We start from the raw sequence: 27,321 nt of genomic DNA, 5'->3' as shown, positions 1-27,321 counted from the left end.
TGAATAGGTCTCTTTTCTATAGATGTTGCTACACAACTCATACATTGATTTTTTTCAAATTTATATCCAAAAAGTTGATCTCATTTTGGTATCAAGTATAGGTAAATCTAAAAAAAAAAATTGTTGTACCATTCAAATATTCAATAAATTCACCTATTGTAGTGTCATCTCCATACCACAGGATGAGTACATCATCCAAAAATCTGTTATAAAAAAATATATTTTCCTTATACTTGGATGAAAATATAAAGTAATTCTCCCAAGTGAGTAGTATTAAATTTGAAAAGACGGGAGCACATCTTGCTCCCATCGCCACACCCGTCATTTGCTGGTATGTTTCCCTTTCAAAACTAAGAAAATTATTTTTCAAGACCAGTTCCATGAGTTCTATCAATACGTTTACTTTAGTTTTATCTATCTTTTTACTACTAAGTAAACTTTCATGGAACATGGTCAAACCTTGATTGTGGGGGATAACATTAAACAAATTAATAATGCCCACAGTCAGAAAAACATAGTTTCATTTTTAACTGTTCTCAATCTTTCCAAGAATGCCAGCAATCTCTTATAATGTATTCAGCTTCCTCAACTACTACCTTTGACCATGTGTCCACATAAGATGCTAAGGGTTCGGTTTTGGAACCACCTGCTGCCACAATTGGCCTAAAGGGGGGGGGGGTTGTAAATATCTTTGTGGACTTCAGGTATACCAAGAATGATGGGTAATATCGGGTGTTTAACTGTCAGGTAATTAAATTCCATCTCATCTAACATTCCTTGAAATAATGCATCCTGCAGATATAGATCAATCTTCAAATAGGCCCTATTGACCTCATTTTTGGATGCCCTATAATATGTCTCATCACTGTTTAATATATCGTTCATCTTTAAGTTGTAGTCCATAGCAGTCATGACCACCATTCCACCCCCCTTGTTAGGTTTCATAAACCTACAACCACTATTGTTGACAAGATCCCTTAAAAGAACTCTTTCATCATGTGTGATGTTGTCACAACATTTCCTATTTTGATTTAAAATCCTTCTAAAGTCACTCTCAACACATCTTTCAAGGGCCAATACCTCAGGGTGTGATGGGGGGATGAAAGTACTTCTTCTCTTCAAAGACAAATTGTTGTTAACCAACTGCTTATTGTGACACACAGATGAAATAAACATTTTTAAGTTCAACTGTATTGTAAATAGTTTTAAATTAATAAGCACGTTAGCAATGTCTAACTGAAAATTCAGTACAAAAGTTGTACCTTTACTTAGCAACTTAAAATGTACATCACAGATATTCATTTCAGTGTAATTTTAGATAGTAAACTCCTGCTTAGTAACCACATTACAAATCATATGTTCGTTATTGACATCAAAATCCATTTCTCCCAATTGAATGGCCGGTACCTCATTCGAATGGCCACCCCCAATAGGGATGTCAAGATCATGGTCCAAAGCATGGTTAACTATAGCATCAGTCTTTGTGGCAAAAGATCTCGGAGCATTACCAAAAAATAATTCATAACGTGATTCATTAAGTGATTCATTCAGTAATACATTCAATAATAACCCCTTTGATTCACCCCCCCCCCGAGCATTCCTGTTGTAATGCACATTCTGCGGTGTATTCCCCCTGTTTAAAAGTCTCTCAGATCTCCTCAGTTCTGTTGGATGATCCAAAAACAATCACCATCATCACCACTACAACAATAATTAATAGTTCCCTTCATTATTCCTCTGTCCATCATTCAAAACAATGTCATTGCCAGGATGTACATCACCAAAGTGTCTCGGCTTTATACCCAAAGGGTAGGCACAATTGTCCTTATAGTCATTAGTATCTCTAAGCAGCTTATTTTGTTTGACACACTGGTTCTTTTTAACAAAAGTTTCTACATTGTTTAATGCTTTAACATAGTTATCTTTCAGTTGAACGAATAATAAATTGTTCATAATGCTGTTGTTTACCAAAGAAATCTCTTCCTGTAACTTAGTCAATTTAACTTGGTTATTAAGGATAATAATGTTGATTACTTCCATACCCGTTTTGTCAGAGTGCTATTAATTCTCGGTAGGCTGATGTTCCTGGGTCCACCCCCATCCGCTGCTTCCATATTCTTAGCCCTTTCGGCACTTGATTTAGAGCCAAAGATTTGGTTAAAAACAAATTGTCGAGTTGTAAAGCTCTATATCTAGTACATAGCTTTTCAAAGTTGGCAATCTGGTTCCTTAATGTCGGTGTTTCCCTTCTCACCTCTTGTAGGCCTCAGAATTCAAGTTCAGATGTAAAAAACAATCCTTGAAATTGCGTTGTTCCACTGCGTTGTCAAAGGTTTGGTTAACACTTGTTCTCCCTCCAACGGTCGATTGTTGCCCCAAACCGGCAGCGTTATTCAAAACACCAGCAGCATTCCCCATTCCATCCATGACAGGTGAATGTAACGTAAACAGTTCAGCCTGTGTGCTGGTGAGGGTATTGGTGTTGGTATCGTCTAATCCAGCATATAATGTTTTAAGTTTTTCCATGGCTTTAACCAATTCTTTAATAGCTCCTTCCATCACAGCACTCTAAATACTAAACGTTAGCAAGCGAAATAGCGGTGAACCATGGGGCCGATAATTAACAAGTAAAACACACACTTGTCCACAAGGGACTTTACAAAACACAAACAAAAAATAATAAACTGGACAACCAAGGTAGATCGCTTCACTTTAATGTTGTACAAATGCACCAAATAACTAAGCGCTTTCGCCAGGAACAAAGTCTGGCTTCTTCAGAGTCATCTGGTTCAACAAAACACACAGTTTTAAATAAGAATTCGTAAGCCAACACCAATCAACTGTAGTCAATTTCATGACATCATCCTGGTGTCATAACCCTATAAAGAAACACCAATACCAACGAATAAAATAATACAGCTTCCTGTCATATCACGTTAACACAATAAAATTGTATATAAAAGACAGCAAAATAACATGGAGAATACAGGGCAGGAAAAGAGAGAATTATAGATTGTAATTCATTATAATGTTTATAGTACCCTAAACATAACTTAACCTTTAGATCTTATTAGCCCTAAGTTTTAAAACAGACATTAAGGTAGTACTGTCATTTAGCCCAGGTGAATTACAGACATTTAATCTCAGTTGCCATTGCAATTCTTTTGCTTCTACCTCAGCATTAATATCCCCTCCCTTTTCATGATTCCATATTCTATCTATCACAAAAATATATATTTTTTAAATTTACAGAGTTTTTACTGTGTAAATAAAGTGCATTGTGCTCATATTTGTTTTTAATACATCTCAGGTTAACCAAGCCTGGTCATACCCTCTTTGTTTAAAAAATGTGTCAACATGATGACCTCTTGAAATAAAGTGTCATCATCAGATGTAAGTCTACTGAGATGAATAAATTGCCCTTTAATCACCCCTTTCTTCATATGCCTAGAGTGTACACTATCTCTGTGCAAATATTGGTTGACAAAAACATCTTTCCTATAAATCTTACTCACCAAAGTGTTACTGGACATGTCGAAAGCCAAATGTATATCCATGGGGTGACACATTTTTTTGAACAAAGAGGGTATGACCAGGCTTGGTTTATTCTGAGACAAAACGCAGCCAATCCCATCATCAGGGAGGCTGGTGATGTAAATAACAACAGGAAAAAGAAGGACAACACAGTGTTTACTATTTCTTTCCCAATCCCCATTGTCAATGAGATGGGTGTTATCACTTACAAGAAAATTAAGAACATCAAAAACATTTTGGAAAATGGTGTGGGCGGGGGCACACTTTAGCACTGACTGAAGTGAACAGTGTTTGTGGCAGACCTCTCAACCATCCCAAATAACTCGGTTTATACCAAGTTTTAGGGTCCCAATAATGGGGTGCCACGATTCCTGAGTGGCACCCCATTGTTTCCGATTTTTCAGATCTATTTTATAAATTTTCGCACTTTCGGAGGGGACGTCATCACGTGCGCGATGACATCAGCTCCATCAGCATGCCACAAGTATGAATAGGACTGCCAGTGCCATTTGATTTACTTTCCTAAGCTACCACACATCTATCGCAGGAAGATTTACTTCTGCCATAAGGCAGAACACAGGAGGAAGATTACTTTACTTTCTGCCATCGGGCAGAACACAGGAGGAAGATTACTTTACTTTCTGCCATTGGGCAGAACACAGGAGGAAGATTACTTTACTTTCTACCATTCGGGCAGAACAAAGGATTACTTTACTTTCTACCATTCGGGCAGAACAAAGGATTACTTAAGTCTGCCATGCAGAGGAGGTCGTCGGACTTGTCTTCTGGAAGTCAGCGATAAGGTAGTGTGTGTGCGCGCACGCCCGCAGATAGTGCAGGCAACGGAAGTTGGTGGGAGATGGCAGTGTGGTCATTCATAGTGGTATCAGTTTATACCCTATCTGCTCCAGATCTTGAAGATTTTAATTTAAAAATAGTAGTGGATTTAGACTGCACTTCCATACCACAGTCCCACAGTATGTATCCCTCTACCTCCTGCCATGACATTAAACTATAGACATGAGCAGCATTTCCTCAGCAGAATCCGTGGATGCCAAGTTCACATAAGTAATAGGTAAGGTAGAACATTCTGAAAACTCATTGCCTGCTATTTGCATAGCTTGTATTCAATTGACTTTTCAGCTTTGAAGTAGCACAGGGTAGACAGTGACCTACTTTGTGCCCCATATAATGTCCTACAAGAGGCAGGCCAGATATTATTCTTGGGGTATCACTGGTAGGTGATGGAAGCTCTTCAAAATGCTATGCTGAATGTTTTAGAATTCCATGACAAGTGTATTTATTTTGTTTACTGTGCTTTTGATACTGTGAATGGTGATAGCATGTTGCTATATTTTTGAACACTGTAAAATATTTTCATAAAAATTATTTATTTTGTTTTTTGAAAACAGTAGTTCTTATTCCCCTTTATAAGTTGATAATTATCACAATCCACAGTCCTGCATCAGCTTCTGAGTACAGCAATCATTCTGTATAACAGTCACTCCTCAAAAAGACATGCAGTTCTCTGTATACCAGCATGTTTAATAAGTTGTCAAACTATAGATCAATATGAGGACAATATTATGCAGCTTATCTGCTTTATATACACTCATTCAAACAACTTCATTAAATGAAAAAAATGGCAGTTGAATTAAAGGTTTGTAAAAATATTGTTCAATGATCTGATATTTCTACATTAAAGAACACAATTTAAATTTGGACTACAGGTGATTACCATGGCACTCGGAAAAAACTAATATTAAATTTTATGTTGCTGAAATCTAAAGCAACAGCAATGGTTAGAATTGCCCTGAGGTACATTTCTAGTGCTCCAAATTACATCAGTGGAAAAATAGCATGTGTGGTTGCTAACTGCATGCATTGTTTAAATATAGTAACCTTCTCCTATACTTCCAGTGGGAAGATGCCATTTAATTTGGAAAAAAACATCTGTGTGTGTGTGTGTGTGTGTGTGTGTGTGTGTGTGTGTGTGTGTGTGTGTGTGTGTGTGTGTCTGTGTGTAAATGCCCTCAATGGAATACATCTGGTGGCTAGAGGTACTCAGGCTCAACCTTGTACCTTGGGTACAGGTAAAAAGAGCCTGAAGTCTCTAGCAACCATCACTTTTGAATTTATGCCTCACATTTTTGTTGTGTTCCTCATTAAATCTCTGGTTTTCAGGAGTGGTAAAACAAAACCTTTTATTCTAGCAATTGTCTAGGTTTATAAGATCAGTATTTGAAATGTGTCCTTATTTTGGGGCTGTATTCCCCCATTATTGGCTTTGTTCTATATTTGTGTGCTAAGACGTTGAGAGCTATGGTGAGAAGTGAGAAATGAATTCACTAAATGAAAGCCATTTAAGACTGTCTTCCTGTCTTTCAAGCTTTTAGCTTAGTGGTATGTTACTATGACTGGAGTGTGCAGGGTTTGGGGTTCAAGACTTAGCAGTGAAATGCATGGTGATAACACAACATTTTATGCAAGCAACTTTTCAAAATTATAAAAGCAATGTTTAAAATGTGCCCCTGGTTTTTGGCCTTTTGCCCTCCCCCCTCCCTATTGAAAATAAGTGCAAGAAGCTGTGCAACATGCCTATGGCTTACACTACTGTAATTTTATATTATATACATATATATAGCCCACTGGGCCTAGGATGAGCCCATTTTCAGTGGAGGCCAGGGAGAAAAGCTCCACAAAATTACATACAAAAAATATTAAAAACAAATGTTATACATACCAAAATTAGATACAGGTTGAGAATGTAAAACTATAAAATTGTCATTACATTAATTAAGACAAATGAGAGAAAAAGGTTAATGCATAGGAGGAAGTAATGTGATGGTAGAAATGGCAAGCATACAGAAGTCAGTAAAGAAGGAATGTAGAGTAAGTGAGATAAGAGCTTGTGTAAAGGTATTTTACCGTCTAAGATTAATAGCTGAAAAGTGTAGATAGAAGGGTGCATTATAAGTGAAGAGAATGAGGGAGTAGTCTGAAGCTGGTGACAAGAAGAGCTACGAAGGTAAAGACAAGAATGGTGGAGAGTTTATACAGATTGATAGTGATTGGGGATGCAGAGTGGAAAATCGTGTGTTTAGATTTAATGGTTGGGTCTACCCGCGGTGCTGGTGCTGCGGTAACGTTGTCGCCTCACAGTAAGACGCTGTCCGGTTCGATTCTCAGTCAGAGCGTCTTCTGCGTGGAGACATGCATGAATGGGCGTACCTTCGTTGAAAGTTGTGCATCAGGGATGGTAACTCGGCACGTAAAAATCAACTACCAATCATTAGCGGACCGGAGTTCCACTGTGGTGACCCCCTAACCGGGAAAAGCCGAAAGACACAACAACAAGATTTAATGGTTGGGTACAGGAGCATAGCCAATGAGAGCAAAAATGTGCTTTTAGGGATTTTCTAAAGGATGCAGGAGTACTGATAGTTCTGAGAGATGGGGGAAGACTATTCCACAGCTTGGAGACAGCATAGGAATAAAGCATTTGGCCAGCAGAGAGTTTGGGTTTATCTATAGCCAGGAGCATTTTGTTTTCTGACCTGAGCTGATGATTGTGGTGGTCTATAGTCAGTATGGAAGAGATGGAGGGGCAGTTTTCAGGTATGTATATATTTATATAGATATATATGTATGTATGTATATGTATACGTATATATATATATAGATATAGATATATATATATATATATATATATATATATATATATATATATATGTAATGTGTGTATGTGTGTGTGGAAGTAGACTGTTATCATTGAGATATTCTGAATAGGGCAGTTTGCTGTATTATACAAGGAATATAATTTAATAAAGTCAGGAAGGTGTATCAAAGAATGCATGTATGTTTCTTGTTTTGTGTGCAAGGGGGCTCTGATTTGAAAACCGCCCAAAGGTAATCTTTATCCACCACTGGCCAGATGCATTTTCTTTGGATGTGGTATGGGTTTCAATGCTGTTTCAAGAGCAGAGAAGTTTTAATGCCAAGTCTATTTTCATTGTTAGACAATATTGCTTTAACAGATATCTATTAGTGTTTGCGTATTGCGCTATAAAATCTAAAAAACTAAAATCCAAATAACCATTGTAGAAGTAAAGCAGTATGCACGCATTAGTGTTTATGGTAAATGGGGTAAACTAGCCAGGTAATGGGACATTGGAATGGCTGCAGGGGGACTCTGGTGCTATATTTTGGTTCTATTCTTCAGTTTGCATTTCAAAGGTGGTATCCCACAATTCCACTGGAGTGGGTGAGGTTGTTTTTATGTATGCAAATTTTACGTTTATCAGCGTACAAATTTGTACCTATTTTTCATGGGCCTTGTCCAGATTTTTGATGTTTCCAGGTTGAGAGGTATGGTTTATGGTACCTCCTGTAGGAAATGTAAACAATGTAGGTACATAAGCAATACATCTAGTACATTTATTACACATCTTAAAAGGACCATTTGGGTCCACAGATAGTTTATGTGTGAGAGTACAAACATAGTTTACGTGGCAGTATGTGACTCTTACCCTAGTTATTGCATAGGGAAACACATTAGATGTTTAAATATATGAGCACACACTTGCTATTAAGAAAAAGGACTTGTGCTTTAGCTAGGCATATTCACTGTGTGAACTTTAAAAAGTTCACCTTTTCAGTCACAGATTATGTTCAACAAGTGGATTATATAGGGAACACCAATTTGATTTTAGAATGCAAGGAGTCATTGTGGCAAGTCAGTTTGGTAGCAGACAGAGCCCCTGGTCTGAACGAATGCATCAATATTAAGTGTTTTTAGCACTAAAATAACATTTAAATCACAATAATATGGTAATGTTTTATATTACATTTTTTATGAAGCTTTGACATTCTAAGCCATTTGGTAAACAAGACAGTTTTTTTATTTTTATGGTATGATTCTACACCTTCAATTTAAAGTATCAGGAAAGTCATGTGATATAACTTATAATCCAGCCACCCTCTAACTCATCAGTTCAAAGAAAAGATGAGCTTCCCCACCTCCATTGCCTTTACTTCCCCAAACCTTTTCAAAAGGAAGACAATCAAGCACCTTACTGAAGTTTAATCACACCATCTCCAGCCTGTTCTTGTTCTCCATGGTGACAACCATCACAAAAATACTGGATCAAATCATGCTGGAAATGCTTTCTCTACATTTTGCAGTCTCATTTCACAGAAACTTCAAATGGATGAAACAAATCAGTACTGCGCAGGCTTCACCCTCTACACTCCACTACACAAACATACCAACTCAGTGAATATACAGGCACACAGACAAAAAGGAAACTGAAAATGAATCACTGCTGGCAACAAACAGAAACCGTATCAACAATTTCCTATGTAAAAATGCAACTGGTCTATTCAACACTGGGAACAGAAACTGTTGCATTTAAACTTGCTCACTTCATACCTGACAAGTGTAAGAAAATCACTGAAAACACCTCTGCTGCATGAAGCAATGTTGCAAACCAAATTCTAGAAAAGGAGCAGTCAGGACGGACCTTAGCCTATAGGCTCCGATAAAAATTGGTATTTTCATATACTCAGTCGGACAAATCAAATGATAATAAAAAAAATAACCCTCTGAAACAATTTCTGTAATGAGGTAAGGCTGCATGACTTGTAACTGAAGAGCTACTTACTCTCTCATGTGCAGGGAAGCACTATTTCAACCCTCCACTCCTCTGACATCACTTTAGTCCCCGATACAGTTAAGTACCAATTACTTACTTTATATGAGCAGAAGTCATGATAAAAAAATAATAAAAGCACAATGGCTCTACTTTGAAAGCACAGTGTTATTTCCATCATAACAGTTTTCTGGTATACTAAATACTATGACTTACCAAAGTTTCACACATACCTGGCGTATCCAGCCTCATAAAGAAACTGTGGGACTTGTGTGGTTTTCCCACTACCTGTTTCTCCACAAATAATAACAACAGGGTTCTCCTTAATAGCTTCCATAACAACCTGCTCCTCTGCCAAAATTGGGAGCTTCAATCGGTCTTCCTGAAAAGTCAAGAAAGCAAAAATAAATCTGTGGTGCAGGCTTGGTGTATACTTTATCTAATACTAGAGTAAGACATGATAACTTTAACAGTCCTCTGTTTTGTAAACAAGGATAGACTTTACATCTCATTTGGCACTGGACAGGATCCATATAACATTCAGAAAACCCATGAATTACCAAACTGTGGCATTTCAGCTGTGTAACATTTACCTCTGTGTATATGATGGTAAGGTAGGTTCCACGATCTTATCACCTTCCTGCTTCAAAAAGACAACATGCTACCTATTAAACTCTTGTGTTTTGGGAATTTGTTTATATCACATCTGCCACACAGACCATTAAATCCCAGAGTGTGGCAAAATGTACACCTCATTTCTCCTTCATGCCCATTTACTGTGGAGGAAAATTACAGAACCTCCACCAACATTTGCGGACAGCCAACAATCAGCCCTGGTAAAAGTGATCAAAGTTCCTTATCTAGAAGGGATTCATTTACCTGGAGTTGAAACGAAGGCAAAAGGCAATCTTCTTCTTCTTTTGACTTTTCTCAGTTAGGAGTTGCCACAGTGGATCACCTGTCCGCTCATGATTGGCAGTATGATTTTACGGTGTCGAGTTGCCAGCCCAGTGCCCAACCTTCCACAGAAGGCACACACATGCACGCACTCAGGCCTAGGGCCAATTTAGAGTGTCCAATCCACCTACAGCATGTCTTTGGGATGTGGGAGGAAACCCACACAACCACAGGGAGGACATGCAGACTCCGCACAGAAGGCACCCCAGCCGAGGATTGAACTGGAGAACGTCTTGCTGTGAGGCAACAATGCTAACCGCTGCACCACCGTGACACTATATAAAAAAAAAAAAAAAAAAACAAATACTATACTAATAATGATGATAAAAGTAATAATAAAACTGACCTGAACTTCAGGACTCCTGTGCACTGGGATGAAAATTGCAGGTTCACAGGAAGGTTTCAGGGGCACAACTGAGGCTGCTGCTGCTACCCCTATATGCTCTGTATTTTCCGAAAATTCAGCACCACAAATCTGGGCATGTTCATTTGGTTTCTCATTGTCCTCTGAAGCAAGAGCATCTGATTTTTGTTCATTTCCTGCTTTATCCTCACAACTGTCTTCATCAGAGTCTGTAAAGCTCATTTCTGAGTTAGAATCTTTTTTCTCCTCTTCTTTGTCAGTTTCTTCATCACTGGATTTTAGTTTCTTTCTGTGTGCACCACTGATGCTGCTGATTTTTTCTGAAGTTATCATTTCTCCATCATCCAAACATCTGAAATGGGATTATACACAGTGTGTCGCTTTTAATATGCAGCAATGTAAAGCATTCCTTTCATTGTTACAAAACACATACTAACTTCCTTAAAGCTAACTTCTCTCCATTCTACTGAGGCTGGTGTTTCAGAGGCAGAATGCAAACCACTAACATTCTCACCAGGTTTTATGACAGCTCCTTTCCAGTTAATAAACTCAGGGTATCCTACAATACAACCACCACATAAAAGATAAATATTTACAGCAGTCTATTCTACCTCAACAGAAATCACACAGTTTTCATTTATTTTTTGATAATTTTATACAAGGTTAAGACCCGAATCCCTGTTAAGTAATGTCTACTTCTCAAGGCTTTGGATCCAATCATCTCCACTGTAAGAAGTCTGTGCCACCTACCCCAACATTTTTACACACTCCTCTACAGGGCAACATCAAACTTTTAGAAGGGGACACCTAACTATAATACTACTTACTTGCTAAGTATCCCTGTATATAATTATCAACACACTATATGCGCTTTTTGCCACGTGACAGAACAGCATCACAAGTCTTTTGTTTAAAATGGATGCAAAAGCGTCTATGATGTGCCAGACCTGTAATTAAAGACCTTGATGACTTATTTGCTGCAACCTTCACTTTTCCAAGAACTTACTTATAGAATAAATTCAAGCTGTGCAAAACATGCCTTCTCTCTCTCCTTTGCAGTACTCCCCATATATATTATAAGAGCACCAGACATATTTATTTTAGTTTTACTTGGGTAAAGCTACGTACCTCTAATGCTGGTCTACCGTCTTAAAATATGTGATACAACAGATAATAGCAGCACTGTGAGAAAACACTACTGTAACAAAGTCTGCAAAGGTGCCCAAGCTCTCTGCAATGATGCTCCCTAACATTACAGCATATTAAAGTCCATCTTAATGAAGTCACAATGTCAGAAAAAAAGCTGCATCAACCAGTAAAATGCATGTATAAAAACAACAAAAAGGCATACAGAAAAAAAAACTGTAATCCTCAACGTCTTTTATACTTACCGTCATCAGCCCATATACATACATTATAGTATTATCATGAAACTTATAAACAAAGACATTGGCAACCTTCAAACACTGGACCCCATCCAGATTGGGTTCGTGAAGGACCGATCTTGTCTACTGAACCTGATTGACTTCTTCGAATCAGTCACCAGAGCCATGGACGAGGGTAAGGCAGTCCACACAGCCTATCTGGACCTCGCCAGGGCCTTTGACACCATCCCCCACTCTGGAATCATAGATAGACATACTAGGGCTGGGTGTTAATCCCTATGTCACTCGATTGGTTGCCAACTGGCTTACTGACAGAACACACACTGTAAAAGTAGCAGACCCCAAATCCAGCTCCAGACAAGTGACAAGTGGAGTACCTCAGGGTTCAGTCTTGGGACCGCTCTTGTTTGGCATCTACTTCTCTGAAGTACAGGCCAACACTATGGGACTCTTGCTAACAAAGTTTGCAGATGACTGCAAACTAGGAGCCATTACTGAATCCCCAAATTATGTGAATATTCTACAAAAGGGCCTTACAGAAACAGATGCTTGGTGCCAGAGCCATGGGCTCAAGCTCAATGCCAAGAAATGTATAGTTATCCCCTTTGGGAAAAAAAAAAACATATACCCATGAATTACCACATAGGTGGCAGTACACTAAACACCGAAAGTGTGATAAGAGACTTAGGGACACAGGTGGACAGTGGTCTCACCTTCGATAACCACATCGCCACAACAGTCAGGAAATCCTTCTATTTGGCACACCTCATCACTAAGTGCTTTTCATCCAGAAAAAAGGAGGTCATTGTCCCACTGTACTCATCCCTCATTAGACCAATTATAAAATACAATGCCCCATTTGGTATGTATCTCCCAAGACATTTGCAACAACTGGAAAGGCTGCAGAAACACCTCTCTAAAAGAATCACAGGCCTAGAGCAGATGCCCTATGCTGACTGCCTTAAAAAACTCCAGCTATACTCTGCCGCATATTGTCTACTCAGAGACAATCTCTGCTTAACATACTAGGCCATGTCAAACCCAGAACTGTTGGACATGCTACACTTAAAGAAATCCCAATCCCTCGGAGCCACATGCTCCAGGGATCTAAACCTTGTCATCACAATAAACAAAACATGCTAGAGGGATAGGTTCCTGACCCAGAGACTCCCCAGACTCTGGAATAGACTGCCCATACATGTCAAGCAGAGCGCCTCTTTTACCCTCTTCAAAAGGAACCTTGACGGTTGGATGGGAGAAAGGAAATTCACCCCATGGATCAAGTCAGTCGCCCTGCTAGACAGAGGTCCAGGGAAGTAAACAGTGTGGGAAGAAATAGCCAGGGAATTGTTATGGCTAGGCTTGTACATAGGGCCGATAGTCTAGTACCAACCAATGTGTGTAAATACAGGCAGAAGAAAAACAGCATTTCTCCCAGACGTGTGGGCTTTGCCCTTGCACACCTCCCAAAATCTCTATATACACTCCTTATGCGGTAACACTGAGTCAGAGAAACATACACACAGACATCACATCTGTTTATTAAAGTACACTTGCATGCATATGGGAATGTGTGCATGTATACATCCCTACACATAGACACTGTATGTGCATATACTACTTTATATACACATACATATATATGTATGCATGCATATATTTATAGTATGTGTGGTGTGTATAAACACATTTTATGTTGTAGATCCATATGGAAAACAAAACACTTGATCACTTGGCTTTTAAAATAAAGAAAAACAGTACGTTGTCTTCTCCAGTACATATACACATAAATTCATAGATAAGTACTTGGCTAGCTGCCCTAGTGGGGACATTTCTCTTCAATTTCTCTTTCAAAGGTGAGACTCACACCCTGTACATTATGTCTGTGAGGTACAAACCTCAACAATTACACCAAACTTTCTATGAACTTATGAAAATATACAGTCTATTTTGCACTGCTAATAATGGGCTACATTTAAAACCAAAGTCAAAGGATGTAGACTTCTCCTAGACCAAGATTCCAGCTCTTGAATTGTGGGTAATTACACCAGGTACATCTCTGCACCACTCTCTGACTGGACTGCTATAGTGCATGTTGCCAGGATCTTCAGGCAAGCTCCTGCTTGACTCTTTGCTAATCATATGGAGGACTGACTAACTTCCTGTCTTTTGCTTACAGGCTACCTTCATATATTCCACAAAAGTTTACAATTTAGTAGCCAATACAAATCAATTTTCTGTAATACAATTCCCACACACCAGTCAGTTGCCTTGCACTAAAAGACACAGTACATCTTTACAGCACTCAAGTTACTATATTTAAACATATATCCATCCTTGGTCAGTTGCTGTTCAATATTTTCATAAATGACTTGCACACCACTAAACATGCAAATGCAATTCAGTACCCTAATGATTCCACACTCATCTGCACTGTAAAAAATCTACAACAACAAATCCAAACACAGGAAACTCATCTCCAATGAAACAAGGTTCTATAACCCTCAATTACTATTACACTCTAAAAAGACCAAACTTATTCTGTCCTCACCTAAACAATGCCCTACCTAACAACAAATATCTCTTCAACATTACTACTACTGACCAAATCAAAAATAAATTTATAACTCATAAGAAGCTCCAAGGTCCCGTCATAGATGATACCATAAAATTTGTCCACCAGTACATAAAGCACACTATCTGCAAAATGCACAAAAAACTTGGCACCCTATACTGAGATAAACCTTGACCAGGCTAGGTAAACCACTGCCTCAACTCTACTGTTACTCATCCTCCTATGTACTGCAGATATATTTGTCAAACTCTACGCTACCCAAATAACCATGCTAGGAAAATACTACAACAAAATAGCTTAATTCACAGTTAAGATGCCCTACAGATCCCATCACTGCATGGTATTAAAACAGACAAATTTAGAATTGCATCACTATCTAATATTCATACAACTGAAAACTGTTCACAGTCTAACTTAAACTGAAAAATGCAAAAATCTAAGAAAACAGTATCCATCCTGACTCCCTTTCTAGGACTCTTTGCTCTACTGACAAATTCTTACTGCAACCAATTAAATTAAACAATACTGCAGGTGACTCACTGTATTCCTCTCACATCTCTAAGGTTTGGAATTCCATTCCCCTCTCAGGCAAAATAACCTAAAATCCATTACGTTACTATTGAAATAACACCTAAAGATCTTATGGCTTTCTTCATGCAGCACACCTGGCTAAACACCCTTAACCATCCTTATCCAAGCTATATCATCCTGTCCTAAAATGACCACTTATCCAGTAATCTTCTATTTTATCCTGTATTATTATGTCTACTTGGTCATTCCACAAATTTACATTGTTATAAAATGTTACTTTCCTACTGTCTTATTATTATAAAATACTATGGGTCTGAACTTTGATAATCTAATCACTCGTTCTGATTTACATTTAGATGACTTCTCATATCACTGTATTGCCTGTATCATGACTATACGTCTTTTTGCCAGCTATTCTTATACATCTTGTTAGTGTTTTTGTTTTCTCATTACTGTATGTTCAAATGATAAATTACACTATGTATGTACGTACAGTGGATACAAAAAGTTTACACACACCTGTTAAAACGCCAGGTTTTTATGATATAAAAAATGAGACAAAAATAAATAATTTCAAAACTTTTCCCACCTTTAACGTGACCTACAACCTATACAATTCAACTGAAAAACAAATCTGTTAGGGGAAAAATATACAAATTAAAAAACATACAATAAGCTGGTTGCTTAAGTGAGTGTGCACACCCTTAAACTAATACTTTGCTGAAGCACCTTTTGATTTACTTACAGCATTCATTCTTCTTGGGTACACACCTACCATCAATTAAAGAGACTATGATTAAGCCCAAATAAAGTTCAGCTGTCCTAGTAGGATTTTCCTGACATTTACTCAGTTGCCTGCTACAGCAAAATCCATAGTTTGCCGACAGCTTACAAAGCATCAAAGGGATCTCATCGTTGAAAGGTATCCTTCAGGAGAAGGGTACAAAAAAATTTCCACAGCATTGGATATACCATGGAACACAGACGGTCATCAAAAAGTGGAGAAAATATGGGACAACAGTGATGTTGCAAAGAACTGAACATCCCTCCAAAATTGATGAAAAGACAAGACGAAAACTGGTCAGGGAGGCTGCCAAGAGATCTATAGCAATACTGAAGGAGCTGCAGGAATTTCTGGCAAGTACTGGTTTTGCACTACATGTGACAACAATCTCCCATATTCTCCATATGTCTGGGCTATGGGATAGAGTTGTAAGACGGAAGCCTTTTCTTACACAGAAAAACAACCAGGCCCGGCTAAAATTTACAAAACAATACAAGTCTCCCAAAAGCATGTGGGAAAATGTGTTATGGTCTGACAAGACCAAGGTTGAACTTTTTGGCCACAATTCCAAAAGATATGTTTGGCGCAAAAACAACACTTTGCATCACCAAAAGAACATCATCCCCACAGTGAAGCATGGTGATGGCAGTATCATACTTTGGGGTTGCTTTCCTTCAGCTGGAACTCGGGCTTTAGTCAAGATGAAGGGGAATTATGAACAGTTCCAAATACCAGTCACTTTTGGCCCAAAAGCTTCTGATGTCTGCTAGAAAGCTGAAGATGAAGATGAAGAGGAATTTCACCTTTCAACACAACAATGACCCCAAGCGTACATCCAAATCAACAAAATAATGGCTTCAACAGTAGAAAATATTAAAGTTCTGGAATGGCCCAGCCAGAGCCCAGACCTAAATCCTATAGAAAATCTGGGGGGTGATATGAAGAGGACTTTGCACTATAGATGCCCTTGCAACCTGACAGATTTAGAGGGCTTTTGCAAGGAAGAGTGGGCAAATATTGCCAAGTCAAGATGTGCCATGCTGATAGACTCTTACCCAAGAAGACTGAATGCTGTAATTAAATCAAAAGGTGCTTCAACAAAGTTTTAGTTTAACGGTGTGCACACTTATGCAACCAGCTTATTGTACATTTTTTATTTTTTATATTTCCCCCCCAACAGATTTGTTTTTCAATTGAATTGTACAGGTTACAGGTCACATTAAAGGTGGGAAAAGTTTTGAAATGATTTACTGTGGTCTCATTTTTTTATATCACAAAAACCTGGTATTTTAACAGGGGTGTGTAAACTGTTTTTGTAAACTTTTTATATCCACTGTATGTAACTTGTTTTTTTGTATCTTGTGGAGCCTTCCTCCCAGAGGACCTCCACTGAAAATGGGGTTTCCACCCAGGTGGCCTTTTCCAATTAACAAAAGCAATAAATAAATAAATAAATACAAATCTCTCTCTGATCTGATAACTCATTCTATAAGTCACATTCCAATTTTTGAATACTGAGAAATGTGACTAAACAAAAAAAAAAGTTTCTATTGGCAACTGCCCCCCCCCATACCTTCTCATTCCCCTAACGCATATCAGCTTCACAGTCAAAATAAAGTGGGGGGTGGGGGCAGACAATGCAATGTATCACCAGCTTACACGATATAACAGCATGCGGTTCCAACAAACTACAACGAAAAAAATTACAGAAATGTCACATGAGAAACTCATCCTCATTGGGATGCAAGTATCTCATATGTACCTATGTGCGACAAAATTTGGTCGACCAAGCAGGCAGTCAACAGGCATGTGAGATCACACAATTTTCGGAGATGGGAAATATGCCCGTTCCTCGATAGTGTGTGATCTCAGAGTTAGTGTAAAGAGAGACACTTTAGAGGCTCGAAATACTGAAATATCGAAATTCAGTATTTCGAGCCCATAAAGTGGAATCCTGAAAAGAGTGAAACCTCAGAAGCGCGAAATTCAAAACCTCACATATCAGAGGTTTTGAATTAGCGCTTCTGGTGTTTCACTGTGGTTATGGATTCAGGCAAGTGTTGATGTGTTAAGAGTTTGGGGTAGGGGCTGTAGTGTGTGTTAGTGTGTTTTGTTGCTGTGATGTGATGTGTGTGCGCGAGGAGAATGTAGCTTGTGTGGTGGTGTTGTGTGTGTTTTTGCATATAGTGCAACCTCGGAGTTAGAATATTTAAGTAGGGGGGTTGGGGGTGCAGCCAGGGGGTGCAGGGGGGCTTGCCCCCCATGCTTTTATGTAGTACAGAGCGCGCGCGTGTGTGTGTGTGTGTGTGTGTGTGTGTGTGTGTGTAGGAAGGTGTGCGTTTGTGGACAGCAGAAGTGCTAATTCTAAACCTCCGGTATGTGAGATTTTGAATTTCGTTCTTCTTAGGTTTCGACTTTATTACTTCAGTATTTCGAGAACATAAAGTGAATCCATGCATATATATATATATATATATATATATATATATATATATATATATATATATTTATTTATTTATATATGTAGGTTGACTATCAAAATAGCGTTGTCGCCTCACAGTAAGACCGTAAGACGCGGTCCGATTCGATTCTCAGCTAGAGCGTCTTCTGCATGGAGACATGCGTGAATGGGAGTACCTTCGTTGAAGGTTGTGCATCACGGCTGGTAACTTGGCATGTAAAAATCAACTACCAATCATTAGCGGACCGGAGTTCCACTGTGGCGACCCCTAACTGGGGAAAAGCCGAAAGACACAACAACAACTACCAAAATGAACAGAGATGCTCTGCAGACGGAAAATGCGAAAGATGGATGTTCGATTTTCCATGTTGCTGAACATCTCCATGTTCAAAAGTTCATATCAGGGAATGCACAGTGCATTCAGTAATATGAACTCTAAGTACTGTACAGAGATCGCAGTACAGTGAAGTTTCGGAAATGCATCCCTTTCCTCTTTGTAGTGCAATCTCGGAGTTGGAATATATAGTTAGCAGGAGGTGTAAGGGGGTGCAGAAGGACCCCCCCCATGCAAAAACGTGATGCGAGATGTAAGAATTTAATTTACCTGTGCACCTATATGGACATCACATGATCTATTCGACAATAATGCCCAATCTGCTGAATTCATTCAACAGATTCAACATTGTGCTCTGTTGAATGTTTTGATTTTCGCTATTTTTCTGAACAGGATTTATTTTGTCCAGCGACATTTTGATATGTAAATGTGTAAAATTAACCTAATAAGTATTATAATATGATGTAAATATATTATTACATGAGATCTCAGTTACTACCAATGTACATAATCACAAGGGATTGGATTACAAAATAAGTCTCCAAAAAAGTTTTGAGGAAAACAGAAAATAGTTGGCCATAAATAACAAAACATATCCAATATTATTGAACACAAAACATACATACAAAACCTTCCCAGCTCCACAAACCAAAGTTTGTAGTTACAATATGACCCCATGCACAGCGAGGAAAAAAAGTTGCCAAATTTGAAAGGCCAAAAAAACATGTAATGTAGTCCAAGAAGTTCGATTGTGCTTGCAATAGGCTTACAATAATAGAATCCAGTATCAGACCTCCCCTATAAAGTATACAAAGCTCGCAAAAAACATGTTCTATCCAACATACCCAGAGAGTCCGGTTAGTGTTCAAAATATTCCACTATTGGTCAGTAGAGTAGGAATATTCTTGTTATACCATTAGCCCAATGCATAGAGCCAGTTCCACACAAACAACAGAGCGCTGAAATAAACAAACCAGAATGAAACATACATCCACCAACATATAAAATGATTATATTATCACAATCACAAAATAGCCTTAGTAAAAAAACATTTGTAAGCCGAAATCCAAATCATGTAGTGGATAATGTCTAAAATCAGACATAGAACTAAATGGGAAATGTAATGGCACTTACACTCTGAGCTGACCGTATCCTTACATGTATCCAGAATAATTATGTCACAAAACGCAGAACATTTCTTGTAGGAGATTTTCTCTCATGTCCTCTGTAATTCTTTCTTCTTAGCATCCAGACAGTGCATTTAGTAGTAAGTTACTGAAATTTACCCAGAAATATAACTTCAGTGGCTTTCTCTGCAGAGTCTCTGATTTTGCACTGAGAGAGTTAGAATTAAGCTGTTACTAAGTAAGCAGCCATCTTGCAAGTCTGGCAAACAAAAATTCTTATGACAAATGTGAACAATATGCAGTTTTATAAGATGATGGTCTATTCATTATACAGTGGATGATGAACCAAACGTATATTAATTTTTACAGGCTGCAAGGGAAGTTACTAGAGAAGAAAAGCAACAAATACAGGTTTATTTACAAATTTATGTTTTTTGGTCAATATAGGATAACAAACCTTGGTGAAGGAATATTAAAGAATTACATACAAGGAGTTACTTACAACTTCCAGTCCTAAGTAGAGCAATTATGTGTGCATTTATGCATCAAATAAAAATGAAAATTACTGGCCTATTATGCACCAAAATCACTGTCTAGCGCTGAATTTTGGAAGAGTTTATACCTGCTTGTATTTAATAACTATTATCTTTTACACGGAGATTTTAATAGCAATATAAGCATCAACAATATGAAGAGAAAAAGAAATATAGTAAACAGATGTGCAATATTATAAGGATGCAATCAAACAGAATGATTTACCAGTTTAAATACCTCACAATGCATGCACAGCAAGAATGCATTTCATACTAGGACTGACCATCTGATATGTTTTAATTTCTTGAAGGAAGTATTCAAGTAGGGAAATTCTGAGCTCATTATATATGCATAGTAAGTGAATTAATGGAAGAAAGAACAGCAGAATGTATAGTTTCAGGGGTATTTAAAACAATGTAATAATCTCCTTCCAGTTTCCAATTTTACAGAGAACTATGGAACCTAACAAGAAAACATGTCAACCTAGATGAAAAAAAAAATTACCTTAACCACAACTAAGTGCCCACTCTAGCCCGAAAACATTCTGGCATGCTGTCAATAAAAACTCTTACACCCTGGTAATCCCCCTGCACCTAACCCTTCCCCTAACACCTCCCCCATACCAGCAGCTACACTTCTTAATAACTTCTTCATCGACTCCATGCAAAAGTTAACTAGAAATTACTTAAATAGCAACTCCTCTAATTCTCCCATCACTTCCAACTTATGCTTTCTACATAGTAACTCTACAGCTCATGACCACAACAAACTAGACTCATGTCTTTTTCTTGATCTCTCTAAAGCCTTTGACACGGTCTCTCATAACCTACTTCTGGCCAAACTATCTAACCTTAATCTCATCAACTGTACTCTCTGCTGGTTCTCAAGCTCTCTCCCCAACAGATCCCAGGCTGTGAAATGGCTGTCTGCATCCTCCCCTTTCCTTCCAGTCTCTACCGAGGTTCCCCAGGGCTCCATCCTTGGTCCCCTTCTATTCAACATCTTCACTAATAATCTCCACCAAGTCTCACGCCAGACTCGCTCCTCTCTAATACAATACACTGATGATGCCACTTTAATTTCTACCACTGACTCTACCTCACCTTTTCACCCTTAGACAAGAATCTTCACACTCAGTTGAAAACTGGCTAAACTGCAACCAACTCCTTAACCTAACAAAACTAAACTAAATTGCTCCTCTTCCTCTCCAAATCCCCCCAGCACCTCAAATCCTCCTTCACTGTTAGCTCACTAAACTATACAACTATCAAGGTTGAACCCCCACACCAAGCTCTTAGGGGTCATAATCGATGATCAACTTAAAGTTGATCTTCATATACAAAACTCAATAAAAAGACCCTCCAAAAACGTGGTCTACTCTATAGAAATAAAACATTCCTTACAAACGAAGCCAAACTCTCTCTAGCACAAGCCTATCTTCTACCAACCATTCTATATACAGCACCTATCCTCACTAACCTCCAAACAAATCTTTTAGCAAAGCATGAACTGGCATATAATAAATTTGCTAGATTTGCCACCAGCCAACCTTACTGTTTCCACCACTGCTTATCTCTCAAATCCCTTCATTGGCTTGAATTTCACAACCTCTTCTGACAACCGACTTCTTTGAAGCAGTCACCAAAGCCGTAGACAAGGGTAAGGTGGTTCACACAGCCTATCTAGATCTTGCCAAGGCTTTTGACACCATCCCCCACTCTGGAATTATAGATAAACTCACTAAACTAGGTTTAAATCCCTATGTCACAAGATAGGTTGCCAACTGGCTCACTGACAGAACCCACACTGTGAAAGTAGCAGACTCTAAATCCGACTTCAGAACAGTGACAAGTGGAGTATCACAGGGTTCAGTCCTGGGTCCTCTCCTATTTGGTATCTACTTCTCTGAAGTACAGGCTAACACAGAAGGTGTTTGGCTAACGAAGTTCGCAGATGACTGCAAACTAGGAGCCATAATCGAAACTCCTAACGATGTGGACATCCTACAAAAGGGCCTCACTGAGACAGATGCCTGGTGTCAAAGCCATGGCCTCAAGCTCAATGCTAAAAAGTGCACTGTCATCCCCTTTGGTAAAAACTCTGTACCCATGAACTACAACATAGGCGGTAGTATACTTAACACCGAAAGTGTGATAAGAGACCTTGGGACACAGGTGGACAGTAGTCTCTCCTTTGATAATCACATCGCCATGGTAGTCAGGAAATCCTTCTACATGGCATACCTCATCACAAAAGGTTTCTTATCCAGAAAAAAAAGAGGTCATTGTTCCCCTACTCATCACTCATTAGACCCATTATAGTGTACAACGCCCCTTTTGGTATGTACCTCACAAGACATCTACAACAACTGGAAAGGCCGCAGAAATACCTCACAAAGAGGATTACTGGCCTCAAACAGATGCCCTACGCAGACCGTCTCAAAAAAACTCCAGCTTTATTCCGTCGCATATCGCCTAATCAGAGGTGATCTCTGCCTAACATACAAAGCTATGTCAAACCCAGCGGTGTTGGACATGCTCCACTTAAAGAAATCCCAATCCCTCCGAGCTAGACGCTCTAGGGACCTAAACCTTGTCACCACAATAAACAGAACATGCTGGAGGGATAAATTCCTGTCCCAGAGACTTCCCATACTCTGGGATAAACTACCTATCTATATCAAACAAAGCTCCTCATCAGCAAGCTTCAAGAAAAATCTTGATGATTGGATGGGAAATAGGAAATTCACCCCGGGGATCACCTCTGTGGCTCTGCTCGACAGTGGCACAGGAAAATAATCTTCTTGGGTGGCAAAAGCCAGGGTACCTTTTTGGCTGAGCTTGTATAGGCCCCAGGGCCGATAGCCTAGTACCTACCTATGAACCAACTCCACTTGCCTCAATTTCACCTCACCCATTCCATTTTAAACCAACCCATCTCCTGCCCTGCTCTCCCCAACCTCATTACACTCTATATTCCTAACCACACACACTGCAGTTCAGACCAACATCTCCTTCAAATCTAAAAACCATTGGCAAACTTCTCTATAACCACTCTGCCGCCAAAGCCTGGAATAATCTGCCACAACACATAAGATGAATTACTAACACTAACTGTTTCAAAAAAAAAAAAAAACTCTGAAAGACTATCCATTCAAATCATGGACTTGTTCTTGTGCTGACCCTACTTAGCCATCCTCTTCTTCTAACTTAACCCCCACATTTACTTTTACTCCCCACTACTTTACCTGCTCCCCTTTTTCTCATCCCCTTCTGTTTCCATAAAATCAGACATGAAGTTCACAACTTTTTACAAAATCTTCTCTACAATATAAAATAAGTATACCTCATATCTGTAGATTTGACAGTTGTATGTGTAAATAATACATAGTTAAACTTATAGCTTTTTTTATGTACACTTTCTTCATCTTGCACTTATTATATATTTATTTATTTGCTTATTTAACATTTTTCCGGGATAGTCCAACTTGAAACAAAGCCAATTTTCAGTGGAGGCCCGGGGAAAAATGCTCCAGATGCATGTCTTTGTAACATGGGAGGAAAAGTACAGTTGTGTACACCTACCATAAATGTAGATGTTCGAGTGTCTTCACTGTTGCAGTCATAACTGTAGGGTGCTCCTGCCGGCAGGCAGCCCGAGGTCGGCCAGAATCCCAAAGTCTGGGTCCGGCATCGGCTGTACAGGCTAGTACCCTGACGTCAGTACGCTCTGGTACATAGCCCTCAGCCGACGCCATCTTCTCCAGCCTTTCTTGCCCTAGATGTCAGAAGTCCCCAATAAATCAAAAATGAATCCATTAAGGAAACACAAATACACCACAAAAGAGAAAAAAGAGGGGATAGGAGGGAGGGAAACACCGACTGCAACAGTGAAGGCACTCGAACATCTACATTTATGGTAGGTGTACACAACTGTACTATGTTCATCGTGTTTCACTGTTGCAGTCATAACTGTAGGGTGGAATCCCAAAGCAGTGAAAAAGGGAGGAGGTTTAGACAGAAGAAGGGGCAGCAAGAAGACCCTGCAAAACAGCAGAGGCAAAGCCTGCCCTGATCTTAGAATACAAAGGGAGATTGTAGTGCTTGGAAAAAGTATGCACAGAACTCCAAGTGGCAGCTTCCAAGATATCCTTGGTAGGAACTCCTCTGAGAAAAGCTGTAGAAGTAGCAGCTGCTCTAGTAGAATGACTTCTCACAGTGCCTGGAAACTGTTTCCCATGATGAGTGTAACAAAATCTTATTCCATAAGAAATCCATTTGGAAATAGTTTGTTTGGAAATAGCCTTTCCAAGAGAACTGGAGGCAAAAGAAACAAACAATTGGTTAGATTTTCTGAACTCTTTAGTCTTGTCCAAGTAAAATCGTAACTGTCTGTGCACGTCCAATGAATGCAAAATCCTTTCCCCTTTATTTTGAAAATTAGGAAAGAAGGTAGGAAGGTGAATTGTTTGATTTAAAGCCACTTTCGAAATCACCTCAGGCATGAAAGTAGGATTGGTCCTCAAGGATACTCTGTCCTGGTGGAAAATAAGGTATGGTTCCACAGCCATGAGAGCTTGCAACTCTGAGACCCTTCTGGCAGAAGTCAAAGCTAACAAAAGAACTGTCTTCCAAGATAAAAACTTAATATCTGAAGATGCAGCAGGCTCAAAAGGAGGCAAAGTAAGTTTTTCTAAAACATAATTAAGATCCCAAGCAGGAACAGGAGGGGTCCTGGGAGGCCTTAAATTCTTAGCCCCTCTCAAGAATTGTCTCACCAAAGGATGAGAAAAAACAGGAAGATCAGTATTGAATTGAGCAGAAATAGCAGAAGCATGAATCTTAATGGAAGAAAAGGAAAGTCCATTAGACAAAAGATCCGAAAGGTAAAGCAAAACAGAAGAGAGATCAGGCACCAGTGGGTCCAAGCCTCGGTCCTGCATCCAAATACAAAATCTCTTCCATTTAGAGGCAAAGGATTTCCTAGTGCTAGGCCGTCTAGCTTCCAAAAGAACATCCAAAACTTGTTTGGGAAGACTAGAAGAAATCAAATTCCTTTGAAGAGCCAAGCTGCCAAGCAAAGGGTCTTGAGATTGGAATGTAGCAACTGACCCTGATGCTGGGACAGAAGAGAAGGGTTCAGAGGGAGAATCCAAGGAGGCTCCAAGAACAGGTGCTTTAAAGTTGGATACCAATACTGTCGAGGCCAATTTGGAGCAATCAAGATGAGGAACTTGGGCTTGTCCTGTTTTATCTTTAGTAATACCTGAGGAAGTAGAGGAAGAGGAGGGAAGGCATATCCCGAAAGGTTTCTCCAGCTGAAGGACAGGGCATCCACTTTCCAAGCTGTTTTGTGGAAGGACCTGGTGCAAAAGCGTGGCAGCTGATGATTGAGATGGGATGCAAACAGATCTATCTGGGGACATCCCCAAACTGCAGTAATCCTGTTGAATAAGTTGGTGTCTAGCATCCATTCGTGAGGATCTAAAATGTTTCTGCTCAGGCTGTCTGCTAAGAGATTCTGTTCTCCTGGGATGAATTGAGCCTGGAGATGTAGATTCAGATTTAGAGCTGTGTCCCATAAAGCCATAGCTAGTCTGCAAAGGGGTACGAATGAGAACCCCCCCTGCTTGTTTATGTACCACATGACTGTGGTGTTGTCTGTGCGAATTAAAAGAGGCCCTGGATGCAAAAGGTTCTTGAAGGCTAGAAGAGCATTTTGAACTGCCAACATTTCCTTCAGATTGATGTGCCAGTGAAGATGGTCCATTGTCCAGGTTCCCTGCTGGCAATTGCTTAGAAAATGTGCTCCCCAAGCATAATCCGAAGCGTCCGTGGTTATGATTTGAGAAGGTTGAGGAAGACGGAAAGGCTTTCCTTCGTTTAAAACACACACCCTGGACCACCAAAGGAACTCCTTCTGGAGGCAGGGGATCAGAGGAATCAGAGTGTCCAGATCGTGGTAATGCTGTGACCATACACTTTTCAGATACCATTGAAACTTTCTCATATGAAGCCTTGCATTTGGAATCAACAGAATGCAGGAAGCCATGTAGCCCAGTGCCTGCAGGAATTTCCTTGCAGTGAGCTGAGTTAGAGTTGCCAAAGTCTTGAAAATTGAAGCCAGCTGTATTTGTTTTTCTGGAATGAGGAAGGCCCTTTGTAAGGTTGTATTTAAGAGGGCTCCCAAAAATACCATTTGTTGAGAAGGGATCAAATGTGACTTTGTGTTCACTGAGAATCCCAGTAGGAGGAGAAGACGTTGAACAAAATCCAGATGTTGAAGTAAAAGATCCTTGCTGTCTGCCTGAATAAGGCAGTCGTCCAAATAGGGGTAAATCTGAATCCCCTGAAGTCTGCAATAAGCCATTACTGGTGCCAGGCACTTGGTAAAGACTCTGGGCGCAGTAGATAAACCAAAGGGCAGTACAGAGAATTGAAAGTGTCTCGAACCTGCCTTGAATCTGAGGAATTTCCTGCGTTCCTGCCTGATGGGAATGTGTAAATAAGCTTCCTTTAGGTCCAATGTCACCATCCAGGCATCCTGAGAGAGCATTGGAATCAGCTGCTGCAGAGTAAGCATCTTGAATTTTGGAATTTCCAAAAAGGTGTTTAACACAGAAAGGTCCAGAATAGGTCTCCATGAGCTTTGTTTTCTTGGAACCAGAAACAGTCTTGAATAAAAACCTTTTCCCATCTCCGAGAGTGGAACAGGCTCTATGGCTCTCATGGCCAGAAGAGCATCCACTTGATTTAAGGCCTCTGACCATTGATGTTTTGGCAGATCTGGCCAACCGAAAGCCCTTGGCAGGGTATGAAAGTGGAATTTGTAGCCTTTTAAAATCACGTCCAATACCCATTTGTCCTGGGTAATATGAGTCCAATTTCTGTAAAAGAGAAAGTTTTCCTCCGAGAGGGGCATCCAGGTAAAGAGGTCCTGTAGCCCAACCGAGAGAGTCATTGAGTTTGCTTTCTTTGAGATTGGGATCTGTCTTCTCCCCTTCTAGGTGAAGAAGCAGTCCATTGTCTCGATCTGTAGGAGGCCTGAGCTTGGCCACGACCTCTGGAGCGTCTATATCTTCCCC

At 39.4% G+C, this 27,321-nt stretch overlaps 1 protein-coding gene across 1 annotated transcript in view; it reads right to left on the bottom strand.

Annotated features, from left to right (window-relative positions):
* DHX37 (DEAH-box helicase 37) overlaps nt 1–27,321 on the bottom strand; it is a 1,097,190-nt gene that overhangs the window by 946,964 nt on the left and 122,905 nt on the right. Inside the window, exons 5-6 of the mRNA XM_044068525.1 lie at nt 10,489–10,858; nt 9,419–9,567 (exon numbers count right to left, since the gene is read on the bottom strand). Of these exons, the coding sequence (XP_043924460.1) occupies nt 9,419–9,567; nt 10,489–10,858 (519 nt within the window). The remainder of the gene's footprint in view (nt 1–9,418; nt 9,568–10,488; nt 10,859–27,321) is intronic.

Source organism: Protopterus annectens, chromosome 4.part0 (genome assembly GCF_019279795.1).
Source record: "Protopterus annectens isolate FY-2018-M chromosome 4.part0, PAN1.0, whole genome shotgun sequence".
Lineage (NCBI taxonomy): Eukaryota > Metazoa > Chordata > Ceratodontiformes > Protopteridae > Protopterus > Protopterus annectens.
This window is presented reverse-complemented; position numbering and strand designations above follow the sequence as displayed.